General features: G+C 40.0%; 2 protein-coding genes across 4 annotated transcripts; both read right to left on the bottom strand.

Annotated features, from left to right (window-relative positions):
* Positions 1 to 278: 278 nt before the first annotated feature.
* Positions 279 to 1,607, bottom strand: LOC100815807 (uncharacterized). Its single transcript, XM_003546554.5, has 2 exons — positions 736 to 1,607; positions 279 to 599 (listed from the first exon to the last, which is right to left on the bottom strand). The coding sequence occupies exon 1, from the start codon at positions 1,184 to 1,186 to the stop codon at positions 764 to 766; it is 423 nt and encodes a 140-aa protein (XP_003546602.1). The 5' UTR covers positions 1,187 to 1,607; the 3' UTR covers positions 279 to 599; positions 736 to 763.
* A 208-nt stretch (positions 1,608 to 1,815) lies between these two features.
* LOC100776264 (uncharacterized) lies at positions 1,816 to 13,437 on the bottom strand. 3 transcript variants are annotated; one of them, XM_006597886.4, is made up of 10 exons: positions 12,993 to 13,437; positions 9,689 to 12,894; positions 9,411 to 9,589; positions 8,756 to 8,824; positions 8,513 to 8,665; positions 8,248 to 8,411; positions 8,003 to 8,150; positions 2,638 to 2,760; positions 2,444 to 2,531; positions 1,816 to 2,366 (listed from the first exon to the last, which is right to left on the bottom strand). In XM_006597886.4, the coding sequence occupies exons 2-10, from the start codon at positions 12,780 to 12,782 to the stop codon at positions 2,149 to 2,151; spliced, it is 4,236 nt and encodes a 1,411-aa protein (XP_006597949.1). In that variant the 5' UTR covers positions 12,783 to 12,894; positions 12,993 to 13,437; the 3' UTR covers positions 1,816 to 2,148. The 3 variants fall into 3 exon arrangements, with proteins under 3 accessions (XP_006597949.1, XP_006597948.1, XP_006597950.1); XM_006597885.4 differs by having other exon boundaries at positions 9,689 to 12,857; XM_006597887.4 differs by having other exon boundaries at positions 9,689 to 12,784.
* Between the last annotated feature and the right edge of the window lie 1,954 nt (positions 13,438 to 15,391).

Raw genomic sequence — 15,391 nt, 5'->3', positions numbered from 1 at the left:
ACAATTTAACATGATACAAGAATTGGAAAGAAAAAAAATCAACCAAGTCAACTCGATTCAGGTCATCGGATTTAACCAAACCCAACCAGTTCATATCGGGTCGAATGCATTTTCAGTCCAAAACTTTAACCGAAGTACCGAACCATCCAGGGCATTGGATTAGTTTGATTTGGTTTTCACGTGTCAGACCACAAATTGAACTATACGGTTTGAAAAATAAAAAATAAAAACTAAACCAAAGCAACGACCATTAATTTTTCTACGATTATGAACATCTGTACTCAAAGGTGTCCAAGTTGATACCGGAAATATTTTGATTTGCCTTTGTACAACAAAACCGAATCGCGAGTTAAGATTCTTCGGCCACTGGCAAAGTGCAAAGGAAAAGAAATGAAAGAATGGATTGCTTTCAACGTCTTTGATTAGAACACGTTTCCTCCCTGAATACTACATCTATTCAAAACTTTTTCTTATGATCACATCATTCCTGTCTCCACCCCCATCCTCCATTTTGTTTCAAGAAAGAGAATTATTTTAGTCAACATTCGGCCTGTAATTGAATGGGTGGGGTCACCATGCTACATTTCCTGTTTCTTTTTCTGTTTAAGGAAAATTCAGCAAGAAGAAAAGGAAGAGAATTTTCAATAGTTTGAATAAAAAGAATGATCTTTACAGAACGAATAATTAATGATTCTACGGATGAAAAATACTAAGAAGACATTTAAGCAATAACACCTCTTCAGAAACGAGCATGCACAAATCATTATTCAGTTTGGCGACGAGCAGAGGGAAAAGGAGCACTAAATCTAGCAGAGAAACTGGGGGGCGTGTCATCATCTTCACTTTTATCCCCACTATTGAAGTTGAGAGCATAGCTGTGTTCATCATACTGAAACCTGTTCTTCTGCTGCTGCTTCCTTCCATACCCGCTTATCTTTCTGATGAATGTTTTCCACTTGGGGCCTGCAATCACTTCTGAAAACTCCTTTATCTTCCTCAACTTGCAACTCAGCCACGAATTGCCCTTCTGCTCCACCAGGCCTTTACCTTCTTCATGGCTTCTACACCAACTCAACCCAAAACCCTGAAAGCATCCATACCCACATCCACTTGGCTCTTGGTGCTCATAGAAATCCTCCTTGTGTTCCACTGCCTCCACCAATGGCCTTCCCTCAGAAGCAGCCATATTTCCCGAAAATGGACAGTTTGTAAGGGTTGGAGCTAGGAGCTGAGGGGACTTCAATTATATAGATACCATTTATAGGCGATGATTATAAGAAATAGGGTTGAGAGAGAAAGAGATGCAAAGGAGGAAATGTCAAAGAATATTAAGCTACAGCTGTATTGAACATCTCTAACCAAAAAAAAATATATATTAATTAAAAAAGGAAAAAGAATTGTTTGATCTGGAAGCGTCCGTTCTGGAGTTTGAAAACGCCAGGGTTGGTTTTACCCGATGTTTGGCAATTGGCATGTCCATCACTCAAGACAATAATAATACAATTAAATACTAGAAAAAGAAAAAGAAATGTGAAAATGATAAGAGTATGATATATGAATTTAATTTCATGTGCCCCACACGTAACGGGAACAAGGGAAGGCTAAAGCCGACCCCAACGGTACGCTGTGTCATGCTCAGCTGTTGGTGGCTCCCACGTATATTCATAGAGTATTAGTAGCAAAGAAATTTAGTTGTTGGGGGCAACCACATGTCAAACCCGTTAGCATGTGTTGTTGAAAAACAGAAACAGTTCTAGGTCATACATACAGTAACACTAACACACCACCAGCAAGGATCAATATGAAAACATGGGATTATGAGAATAACAGTCACCATACCATAACAACATCACTGTAAGTGACTCTTTAGAATATCCATTTTTACAAGCACTAAAAAAATTTTAAAATATGAAGATCTTTTCTTTTCCTTTTCTGTTTAACTGAAAAGGACACATAATATTCACTGAGGTTTTGGTGTAATACAATAATATGCAACAGTGCTAAAAGGCCCGACAACTACTGACCTTGCGCCAACACTTACAAATCTTTCCTAGGGTATATATTGAACAAAAGGGTTGATCCATTGAATGGATGAAAAAGACAAACCAGATCCAAAACAGGGATTAAGCATCCTGCAGTCGTTGGAACTCATTTCTGCACTTGACTTTGTGGTACAGCAGGTTGCTGCTGTTGATTTTGTCCTTTGGGAGAGATCTTGGTTGCCATGGAACGTAATCCATTAGCAATCTCAGTGAAGGAAGGTCTTTCGGATGGTTCTGATGACCAGCACCTCTCCATCAGCAATCTCCATTCTGGATCACAAAATTCTGGAACTGGAGGTCGTAAAGTGTTGTTTACAATACCACCTGTTTGAAAAAACCCAACATCTCAATAACCAAAAGCTAGTGTTTAGCGAATAAAAGGTCAAAGTACGGATTATTACCTATGATGGCCCCATAGTGCAAATCGGCATATGGCTCTTCTCCCGTGAAGAGTTCCCACATGACAATGCCAAACGAAAACACGTCAACCTGAATCGATAAATATGAGAAACAAAAGTAGGTTATAGAATGGCAAAATATGAAGGAAGCATCAAAATAAATCAATGTTTCAAATAAGTTAAAGCACCAAATACACCTTCTCTGAAACAAGGCTACTGCTCCCGTTCAGCAGTTCTGGGGCCATCCAAGGTAGAGTTCCTCTAACACCACCAGATATCAAAGTCTGGCATTTCACTTTGGACAGGCCCAAGTCACCAACCTGAAATGAAAGTCAGACAAGTCAATTAACCAGGATACAAAAAAATGTATGAGCCCATTTGCTTAAACTTTTTTTTAACGAGAACACTTCTATTGTGAAAGAAATCACTTCAATAACTTTTAGTGGGCTTCAAGCTTTTGAACAAAAAAATAGAATCTAAATAAAAAAAATTATGATTATTTTGAGAAGTTACTTTGAATAGATTTCGAAAAAGAAATAACCAACTTCCAAAATAAAAAGGGCTTTTTATAATTGTAACAAAACAAACTTTAACTTTTCCATTACGTAAAATCTCTAACAAAAAAATCTTAAAATTACTTCTTTTTAAAACTTTAACAAAAAATGTAGCATTGACTGTGTGGACCATGAAAGCAAAAATACCAGACTAGAAAACCAGTATATAAAATTTCTAGGAAAAAGATGGTGCTTAATGTTACAGAGGCGGAGCTAATTATAAATCTGCCTCTGGTTCCATACTTGCTGCATTGTCACTAACCAACTCCAAGGGAAGGGAAGTGTCTCCTCAACATTGTAATCACCTACAGCTTTTTTCAATAGTGACACATGGAAAACCGAATGTATCCTTGCAGATTCAGAAAGTCTGTAGGCCGCTGCTCCGACTTTCTCCAACACCTTAAAAGGGCCATAGTAATGAGGAGCTAATTTAGGATTGATGTGAGCCCCCACAGTCAACTGGCCATGAGGCCTAAGCTTAAGGAACACCCATTCCCCTAATGCAAACTGTCTATCTTTCCTCTTACAGTCTGCTTGATCCTTCTTTCGATTTGGAGCACGCTGCAACTGATACTTTAACTGCTTAAGCGCCTCATCCCTATCCTGCAGCTCTCTTCGAACAGCCTCCACTCTCACTTCTCCTGGCAAAAATCTATTCAGCACAGGTGGCTTCCTCCCATACACCACCTCAAAAGGAGTGGTCCCTGTGGACGCATGAAAATTAGTATTGTACCAATATTCAGCCGACGACAACCACTGCACCTACATTTTGGGTTGATCAGCTACAAAGCACCGGAGAAATGTTTCCAAGCAATGGTTCACTGTTTGGCCATCTATTTATGGGTGGTAGGATGTACTCATTTTTAAATATGTTCCCGGTAACTTAACAATTCCTTCCAAAATGAACTCACAAAAATTGGATCCTCGTCACTGAGGACTGAAGCCGGAACACCATGTAAATGCACCACCTCTTTTGCGAAAATTTCAGCCAACACCCTTGCTGAATAAGGATGCTTCAGGGGAATGAAATGGTTGTACTTGGACAGCCTGTCCACAACTACCAAAATCGCTTCATACCCTTTAGACTTGGGGAGGCCAGTAATGAAATCCATCGATATCTCCTCCCATATCTGCTCTGGAATGTTTAATGGTTGGAGCAACCCTCCTGGGGCAGCAGCAAGGTAATTTTGTCGTTGGCAAGTATCACACCCCATCACAAATTGTTGAACACTCTGCTTCATTCCAAACCAAAACAAATTTGCCACCAACCTCCTATATGTCCTATAATATCCAGAATGTCCTCCTTGAGGAGTCTCATGGAAACTCTTTAAGCATCTTAGGGATATAAGCAAGAAGTAGATGACAACACTAACCTCCCTTCATAAAACAGAGTTCCTTGCTTGTATATGAAACCAGGTTTAGTTTCCTTACCTTGTTTTAAGTCAGAAATGATAGATAACAACTTCTCATCAAAGTGTACCTCCCTCATGGCTTCCTGAATATCCTCCCACTGCGCTTGATGAACTAGAGAATGTAACTCAGCAACGCCATACATCCTGGATAATGCATCCGCTCCTCAGTTTTCAAGCCCTGGCTTGTACTCAATGTCAAATTGGTACCCCAACAGTGTCGCTGCCCAGTTCTGCTGATCCATGGTGGTAATCCTATGCAAAAGCAACTGCCTTAGACTTTTCTGTTCTGTCTGTACCACAAACTTTCTCCCCAGCAAGTACGGTCTCCAATGTTGAATTGCCAAAGCTACTGCCATTAATTCCTTTTCATAAGCAGATTTAGCTAAATTTCTTTCCTCCAATGCTTTGCTGAAATATACCATGGAGCCGTTGAGAGTTGTTGTTTGAGCCAATCAAACGCCCCTTTTGCTTGTGAGTTCCATTTAAAGCCTCCTTTCTTTGTCAATTCCGTCAATGGTTTAGCCCTTTTGCCATAGTCCTGAATAAACTTCCTATAGTACCCTGTCTGCCCAAGGAACCCTCTCACTCCTTTAGTATTTTGTGGCATAGGCCATTCCCTCACACTTTTCACCTTATTGGGATCCACCGCTACTCCTCGAGCTGAAATGATGTGTCCTAAATACTTCACTTCTTGCTGAACAAACGTGCATTTCTTCTGATTCACCACTAGTTGGTGCTGCTGTAATATAATCAAGACCTCCCGGAGATGTGTCATACGATCCTCCCAACTCATGTTATACACGAGTATATCATCAAAAAACACCAGCACTGTCCTTCACAACAGGGGCCTGAATATCTCATTCATCACAAATTGGAGGGTAGAAAGAGCATTCATTAATCCAAGAGGCATTACCATGTATTCGTAGTGGCCATCATGTGTGCAAAATGCTGTTTTGTGGACATCGCTTTCTTGACTCGTACTTGATGATACCCAAACTTGAGATCGAGCTTGGAGTAGAACTGAGCTCCATGCAACTCATCAAGCAATTCTTCAAACACCGGAATGGGAAACTTATCAGGAATGGTCACCTTGTTCAAAGCACAATAATCAACAGATCCTCCAAGTGTCATCTTTCTTTACGAAAATGAAAGGTCTAGAAAATGTACTCTGACTTGATCTAATCACCCCAGAGCACAGCAATTGTTGTACTTGTTTCTCAATTTCATCCTTATGGTGGTGTGGGTGCCGATATGGTCTGACATTTACTAGCCCTTGTGCTTTAACTAAATTGATAGCATGTTCCTTACACCTCCTTGGTGGCAATCCATGGGGTTCTCTGAACACCTTGCTGAAACTTCCTAACAGGGCTTTCAATTCCTGCTCCTGGGTTGCCATGATTGAACTAGACAACTTCTCTTCCTTCTTGGGATTGGGCAAGGTCACTTCTGTCGACCACAACAACCCCTCAACCATACTTTTGCATCGTCCCAACAACGTTTGAAAAGCTGTTTGCTCACACACGTGTCCCTTCCCCTTGTATTATGACCCACTTATCATCTACTTTTATCAGCATAACCAATTCCCCCCAATCAATCATCATCTTCCCCAATGGTGCCAACCAAGCAATTCCCAATATCAAATCAATTCTCTCCAAATAAAATAACACAGTATCGACCCTAAAAGCCAAAGATCCGATCCCTAATTTGACCCCATGACACATTCCCTGAGCTCGCGCCTTGTATCCATACCCAAGCTTAGTGTTCAATGTTTTCGTTGTCTTCACAAGCCATCCCATAGCTTTGACCAACCTATGCGAAACGAAATTGAGTTGCACCACTGTCCACCATGACCAGGACGGGAACACCATTGATGCGGGCCTCAATCTTCATTGTATGTGGCTTCTAATTATTCAACATCACTGCACTACCCAGAAACAGCATGTTGCACTCGCTGTCTTCCTCTTCCGCATCGGTTTCGTCAGTTTCCGTGACTAAGTTCCCATCCTTGTTCTCTTCTCCTTCCTCAACCAACATCACCCTCAACTGGCGGTCGAGACATTGGAGATTAGGATTAGGGTGGAAAGGACTTCCACACTTGTAACATAACCCCTTAGTCTTCCATTCGGTCAGTTCGACGTACGAAAGATGCGGATGCAGATCCGCGTTGGAGCGATGCGGATCCGCATTGGGTTCGGATTTAAACCCATTTTTGGCATTCACACCCCTGTTGGATGGGGTCCTACCATATTCAGACCCAGATCTTCGACCTGACCCATAAAAATTATTGGAGTGAGACGGGCCGACCTGGTTTTCCAGGCCCGATCCATTGCCTCCATGCTCTGCTGGTCGCCCAAAACCCAGCCCAACTTCCCTGTCTCTCTTGCAACTCCAACTCCACCACTCTCACCAATTCATCATGCGCGAGCGTGGCAGGGGACCCAACACTTGCATGCTACGCACATGCCCCTTGATGCCTTCCTTCAATCCATGCACAAAATACCCAAAGTACAGATCATTGAGCAAGCGTGGTACCTGAGCAGTGAGGCGCTCAAATTCCCTAATGTATTCCTCAACACTGCCAGCTTGCTGGATCACCGTCAATCTCTCAAAAATGTCACCCTCCCCGATACCACCATATCTTTTCAATAGTTCACTCTTAAGTTGTTCCCATGTCAGACAAGTGTTTTCATCAAGGAATTTGAAAAAATGAATCATGGAACCCTCCATGCACAACTGAGCCAGATTCACTTTCACGTTTGGATGAGTCCCCTGGACCTGGAAATATACCTCCGCGCATACAATCCACCCAGAAAGGTTGTCTCTGTCAAACATCAGCAACTCCACCTTTTTCACCGATTTCCGGAATTCCGCTAGAGTGTCCCCGATAACCCCGTTAAAAAACTGCGGGCTGATCCATCACAATTCGACTCTCCATTGTTTCTGGACAACACCTCAACCAGCTTCTCATGGTTCGAGTCAGCCTAGAGCTGCATAGCTTGCATAGCGATTTTGAGGCCTGTGACCTTTACTTCCATCTTCTATCGTCACCACTGCACATGTCTCCTTCTCTTTGGATCCGGCAGGTCGAACCAAATTGTTTGGGACCAAAAAACAGAGAAGGAAAAGTATACGTAAATCGGGGGACGATTGTATTATTTGCTAACAGAAAAGGGAACATACAGAAGGAATGTAATCCTACTGCCACAGAGCTAGGCTCGTACAGAGAGGCTACTGCCCTCTGTCCATAACAGAATTCACAAATCAAAAATGTGTCCCCTCTCTCTCCTAATCATTACCTATATATTCCCAAATTCCTTTCTCACACGTTGGGCAATTCTGTTACAGCCTTTGCCACCTCAACCTTTCTATTCTCACCCCTTTCTCCTCACATACACTCTCCAATCCTTGGGCCTCCCTTCTAAGTCCAAACTCTTATCCCTGGTCCCATCATAATCATTACGTAAACCTGAGCCTATGGAAATTGGTCCACTAATTACTTACCTCCTTGTTTACAGCATAGTGTAATGCATGCCTAATATAAAAGGATACATAAGAACAAGATTTCTAATATGATCACATCAGAATAATATTTCAACCTTGCATATTGGGCGGTGCGGATCCCGGAGATTCACAAGCAAGTTGTCACTTTTCAAGTCAAAGTGAACTATATTTTTTCCATGCAGGTACTCCATACCAAAGGCCACATCCATTGCAATCAAAAGACGCTTGCGCTTGTCAAGATTCCTGATATTATCACATAAATTTCAAACACTTACCATTATGGAAACGTTTATAATACTAAATCAAAGTAATGTAACATATACAAATACATGACCACTACCTCCCATTCTTCTGCAAGGCATTTCTTAGAGAACCATTAACCATATACTCCGTTACTGTCGCCACAGAACCTCCGGGGCCATCAAGCACAACACCATAGAATGCTACCACATTCGGATGATGCAAGTCAGCAAGCTTGATTGCCTCATTCCAAAAATCTGCTCTCTAATTGATGTATAAAGCATGAACAATGTCAGCCAGTTTGTTGGATAGCAAAGAAAGAAGTATGAAATAGAAATCAGAACCAGTAATGATGAGACACAGACCAGGCGCTCTTGCTCCGAAGGCTTTCCAGCAAAACACCTATCATTAATCCGCTTTATTGCAACATCAGTACCCCTCCATTTTCCATGATATACAGTCCCAAAGGTCCCAGAACCCAGCTCTATCAGCTCTTCAAGGTCACAATTTTTTATAACCTAGTCACATTGCCACAGCAAGGTTTTAGCTCAACTGAGCTGGCAATATGAAACCATAGAAGAGGAAACATGCAATAGAAATCATTCAACCTGCAAAGCTCCAACATCTGATACTGGAAAGCCAAAATTTGCCTTCTCTGGAAGCTTGCTTTTGAGATCCTGCGAGGGAAATATAAAATTGTATTTATAATAATAATAATAATAATAATAATAACAACAACAACAAATATAAGAAAATACATCCAAATAGGGATGGCATTAGAACAGTGGGATTTGCCCTCCCCACAATCCACCTCCACAAACCCACCTGTGAATCCTGCTTCCTTTCCTAACAGAAATGAAAAAATTGATACTCAACCATGTCCCGTTTTGTGGTATCCCATATTTTTTTCTTTAAATAAGTCATATATCAAGCACATTTTAGATTGAATAATACATAAAAATGAATGTTAAGAACCTTACAAGATAATAAGAAATTTAAGAATAAAATCATATCATAGTTACTATAAAGATGGAAGCTGAACTTTACAATTTAACTATTATTATAATTTTATTATCAAAGCAGGTGGGATCAGACCCCAGTCAATATCGCAGTGTGACAGGTACACATAAGTACGGGTTTTTTGCCATGTCATGGGAGAGCAGGATGAAGGGGGCAGAAAAGTATATTATTTTGGACATAATTCCTGCAATTGCAAGATAGAGAAGATAATATAAATACCAAGGAATCTGCAAAAAATGTCACCTGAGTTTTATCATTATGCTGTATATCTGTTTGATTATTTTGAACATCTTCATTGCCAGTGTCTTCATGATGGGACACATCCCTGGCATGCAAATCAAGATTTGAAGAAGTGCTCGAGTGCAGAACAGAAGCAGCTAAACCTTCGGCAACAGCTTGAAGTTGTCGGTCTTCTGATGAGACTTCAGTAAAGAAACCAAAACATAATGACTATGTGCTAAAAGCTCAAAAATTATATATGATCACTAAATATAACTTAAGGTGTTAACAGATTTACATACCCTTGGCAGATTTAGCTTCTTCCAAAGTTAAATTCTGTTTGAATGTCTGGTAGAGGCCATTGTCTATTTGAGATTCTAAATTTTGTTCCCCACTGTTGCCTGGAATCTCACAGAGCTGGTCCTTATTAGAATAAGTTTCTTTCTTCAATGCAACTTTGTTAGGTCTTGGTGGAGGAAAGTAGGTACTGTGTATATTCCAGAGATCTTGATTGCTAAAAAGTGAGTTTGAAGAATCCTGCACATCTCCAAGCCTAACAGATGGGGGAACTGAAGATAAAACTGCATCATCCTTGTGAAGGTTTCCACTCTTTGACTGAGGATTTGATCCAGGTATGCCCCAAACAGGGGGTTGTGTAACTTCATTATATTCCACTGTAGAACTAGGAAGCATATCCATCATATTAATTTGATTTGCACCAGTGGTCAATTTTGACTTGCCATGGTTGTTATCTGAAACCACCCCTTTCTTCTCTACAGCATGTTGAGTGCTGTAATCAAATTTATCATTATTTAGAAAATTTTCAGGATTGCCTATCTTCGGGTTGTCCAGCCTTCCATCAATAGGTTTGAGAAGGTCCTGTGATATCCAATTCTCCACAGCATCTGCTTTTGAAATAGTGCTAGCAAGTTCATTGGTATATTCTGTTGGACATTGTTGAACCATACAGTCAGAATTTTCAACAGATGTGCCGCCAACAAAAGGTATATCATTATTAACAGGTTTAGCCACAAGAGCATCCTCTTTAGCCCAGTTTTCAACTGGCACAATATGCTGGCGGGCAACATCATCTTGATAAGACAGCGGTGATGTTCCCATCAGCCCATCAGTTGGTGACTGTTTTTCACCTGTTCTTACAACTGCTTCCTGGACAACAGCATTCCTGGGATGATCAGACCAATCCAGCTTCTGTATAAAAACCTTCTCACCTTCAGACTCCAAAGAAAGTCCAGTTGTGTCAGTAGAAGGTACTCCAGCTGGAGTATCCAATTTGCTAATGACCTTGGGCCTGGTCTCAACTGCTTGTTCAATATTGTCTTCCTTCATTGGTGCAGTCACCAAAACCATATTTGTTGCTTGAGCCCTTGAGTTCTCCCCCATAGGGACACTATAGAAACTTGGGACTGAATCAGGAATTGTACCAGCACAGCTATTACGAAGATCCTGAACCACAGGATCTGAATGTGAATGAGGCAGCTTTTTCTGACACATATAACAGTCCTCCACTCTTTGGACTTTCTCAGGGATCATCACTGGTTGTTGAGGAACAAATGCATCAGGAAAAATCACATGCTCTGCCAAAGGAACATGAACCCAGCCGTAGTTACCTCCAAAAGGGACTTGAACCGGATATGCATTGTAACTTTGTTCAGCAGGAAGCTGGTGAATCCTTAACCCTGAAGTATTATCATCATTATATTGGTCCAAACGGTTCTGCTGTGGTTGCATGAATGTTTGTGGTTGAATAACACTTGGTCTTACACCAGCATGAGAAAAGGGCTGAGTCATGGTCATTTGCACTGCAGGGATTACATGATGGGACCCAAAACGAGAAGTATTATCATGAAACTGTTGGGAGTAGATGGAACAAGGCTTACCTAAAAGCTGAGGATTTGGGAATCCCATATGGGGAGGCAGCTGGACATAATCTGCATGGTTCATAACTTCCTGGTGAGTATCAACAAAAGTCTGCAAAGGTGCAGATGGTGGAATTTCCGAACCAAGTTGCTGGACCCCAAATTGAGGATGAGAAAAATTAACAGATACAGACTTTTCAAACTCCACCTCATTCTGGACAGGTGGAGTGTGAGTTGGGCCAGAATTAACTGCACGAATGCCCAGTGAAACAACAGAAGCATCTGTGTAAGACACTCCAGGCTCAGAAACCACAGAATTTGCAGCAGCAGTATCACGAGAAGCAACTACGATCCCCTCAGGTGATAATGTGCCAGACAAAGGTACATGTACCCCACTGACATCCCCTCGAGCAGCATTTGAGCTATCAAGAGCATCTACCCCACTCAAATCAGAATTCTGGGTAGAAGCTGCACTTGTATAACTCGCTTTCCTTGTGAGTTTACCACCAATCCCATCAGTAATTCCATTCACAGCTTCAACATATTTCATCCCACCATCATCTAAATTCACAAACTGTACCATACCAGAAGGATCAAGTTCTGCTGCACAAAAGAGAAAGACCCTTAATTTGGGAGACCCATCAGGACACCTCTCAATCAATCTCTCATACTCCTCCATCATATTTTCCAGATCATCAGGGCAGGACACCGATACCAACGCGTCAAGGTCCTCATCAGGGAGCTGATATTTGATAACCACGGCTTGCCCAAATGTACCAACCATCTTCTGCACCAAATCATTAAAACTCACATCTCTCCTAACACTTATGATCCTCGTATGCCCTCCAACATATCTCAACATCCCATCACTAGGCCTCGGCAAAATCTTCCCCCCATAACTACACATCAACTTCATTTTCTGTCCCGAAACCGAATCATCCCCACCCTCCTCACTCACCAGATCAGTCCGCTGGCTTGCCGGGGTATTTGAAATGGAACCAACCCCAACACCACCAACATGATCACTAGCATTGCTAATGGCTTTGACATTCCCCTGAAGACCACTACCATTACCATTAATATTGCTAATGCTATTACTACTATTACTACTATCCAAGCCATTACCATTACTCGTGGCAACCCAATTGCTTCCCAAATTCATAGGATACCCATGAGAAGCAGCCACAAAACTACCCGAAACATCAACACCATTGCTACCACCAGCAGCAGTAGCAACCCTATTAGTAAAACTAGGAGCATGAGAGAACCCAACAGCAGGATTCACAGAGTGATTATGATTATGAACAGGCACAGCAGGGCGAACACACCACGTGGCAGCACCACCACCACCACCAACCGAAGCCACATTTCCATACCCCACTCCGACCAAGCCAGCATCAGCCACAGACGCGGGGTAGAAAATCGGCACCGCGCCAGCAACCGCCGCGGTAGTCGCCGGTAAAACGAGAGGCTCCTCCGCCACCCGAGCCACTGGAACGGAGTTTTGCTCAAACGCCATAGCTACCAAAAACTCAGAAAATCGCAAAGAAAACCGAAAATCAGACAAAAGAAGCACGCGAATCGAAGACCAAACCTACGAATTAAAGAGGCAATAATGTTACTACGCAATCCTGAAAACAAAAAACTGCAGCTTAAAACCCTAGTCAAATTGAACAAACCAAGAAACAATAATAAATAACACATAAAAAATCTGAGAAAGAGAAAGTACCAAATGTTGAGTTGAGCGGTGCAGTGTGAGATGATAAGTCGGTGGAGTTTGCAATTCACAAGAGGACAATACAGAAATCGCGTAAAAAAAATTGAGGGTTTCTGAAGGATGTCTTTGTAGGCTTCACTTCACTCTGTTACTCTTTCTCACTCACTCGTTCGCTAGCACATCACTTTCTCTCTCTCTCTCTGCTTTTTATATTTTGGGGAATCAATGGAATAAGCGTTTGGTTTGAAACTAAGATGCAGCGTGGCAGAGAGTGCGGTGGCATGTAGAGCGCGTGAGGTTACATTTTATTTTTTTTCCCGGGAAAGTGACAGAAAGTGAGGGAAACGGCGGTGGAGAAGAGAATGAGAAGCGAAGGAGAGAGAGAGGGCACGTGGAGTGGACCGCTTCATGCAGAGTGTTATTGAAATTGGGCAGAGGAAAAATGAGAAGTGGATAGGGATTTTATTAAGGTAATAATTTTGCATTTACATAAAAGACTAAAAAGAGTGTTAATGGGGCCTCATGTCTCCCCCACCAAATCTTACTCACAAGTCACACCAACTAATTCTTCTTCCTCTCTTTATTTTTTAAGTATTTAATTTCAAACATTTTTTATTGATGATTTTGAAGTTTGAACAACGCATTTTATTACTCCCCTCCGTAACTCCGTTGTTTTTTTTTTTATCGGTCTTTTAACATTGTTATGAAAAACAATAAATTCAATCATTTTTTTATCCTAATAAAATAATTGTTAAGATTCCTTATTTTATTTCTTTTTTTTACTTCACAATGTATAAATTGTAGATGCAATTGGTTTTGATGTTTTGATGATGATCATGATGATGTGTTGCAATTGATGCAAATGGGCTTTTCAAGATTAAAAATTCAAGACAATACTTCAAGATTACAAGTCACAACATCAAGATGATCACTAGAATATTAGGAAGGGAATTCCTAATTGAATTAGCAAAGGTTTGGCCAAGTGATTTAAAATAAAAGTGTTTTTCAAAGGTTTTACTATCTGGTAATCGATTACCAGAGGATGTAATCGATTACCAGTGGCCAAATACATTCTATAACAGCTATAAAAATTTGAATTCAAAATTTTAGACTGTGTAATCGATTACACAATTTTGGTAATCGATTACCAGCAGTTAGTAAACGTTTTAATTCAAATTTTAAAAGCTGTAATCGATTACACAATTAATGTAATCGATTACCAGACAGGAATTTTAGAAAAATAATTTCAAGAGTCACAACTTTTCAAAGGCTTTACTCATGACCACCAATGGTCTATATATATGTGACTTAAACACGAAATTGCTCAGAGATTTTCAGAACAACAAAGTGTTTTATCCTCTCAAAAAGCAATTTCATTTTATCCTCTTAAGAATTCCTTGGCCAATTCAATTGCAATTCATTAAGGAATTAATTGAGTGCTCAATCTGTAAAATCCATCTCTTTCTAGAGAGATTTGTTCCTCTTCTTCTTCTCATTTTCTAAGAGATTAAGAGACTGTGAGTCTCTTGTTGTAAAAGATCTCTAAACACAAAGGAAGGGTTGTCCTTGTGTGTTTAGAACTTGTAAAAGGAATTTACAAGTTAGTGGAACTCTCAAGCGGGTTGCTTGGGGACTGGACGTAGGCACAAGGGTGTGACCGAACCAGTATAAAACTGAGTTTGCATTTTCTCTTCCCTTAATCTCCTTTATTTATTATTGCTTTATATTCATATTCAAGTTGCTTCATTTGAATTAATATTTAAGAAGATTGTCATTAAGGGAATTCATAACTTAAGTAAAAAGTAAGATAGATTTTTAATTAGGGGAAAAAGTTTGGAATATCTTAATTCAACCCCCCCTTCTTAAGATATCTGAGGCCACTTGTCTAACATAAATTAATTAAAAATTGAGATAAATAAGAATATAAATGGTAAAAGAGTAATTAATGAGATCTTAGACTTTATAAATGATAGATAAATAAAATTAAAAAATTAACAATTAAAAAGGAACACGGAAAATAATTGTTTTTCTTCAATGAAATAGGAACTAATATAAATTCAGGGCAAAAAATTTCTCATATATTAAGTGAGAGCATTATAAGTTACTTTTAATGACAACATTTGAAGAATTATTTTTGGATCAGTGTGGTTAATAGTTATTCTCATTCTTTTATTTTCTTTTTAAGAATTTAATCTCATTCTTATTAACTAATATGTGTTATTCTATAATTATATATCGATTATTTAATATTTTTATTCTTTTAAATATTTTTTTTAATTTTAATTTCAAAATTAATATGATTTAAAAGTTAACTCAAAAAAATTCTTAATCATCTCATATCACTCTCATTTTATTTTATGTATATATTGATTTTCTAAATTGTTTATTTCTTTCAATTTATCTTTTGATTT

This window comes from Glycine max, chromosome 15, assembly GCF_000004515.6.
Source record: "Glycine max cultivar Williams 82 chromosome 15, Glycine_max_v4.0, whole genome shotgun sequence".
Taxonomy (NCBI): domain Eukaryota; kingdom Viridiplantae; phylum Streptophyta; class Magnoliopsida; order Fabales; family Fabaceae; genus Glycine; species Glycine max.
This window is presented reverse-complemented; position numbering and strand designations above follow the sequence as displayed.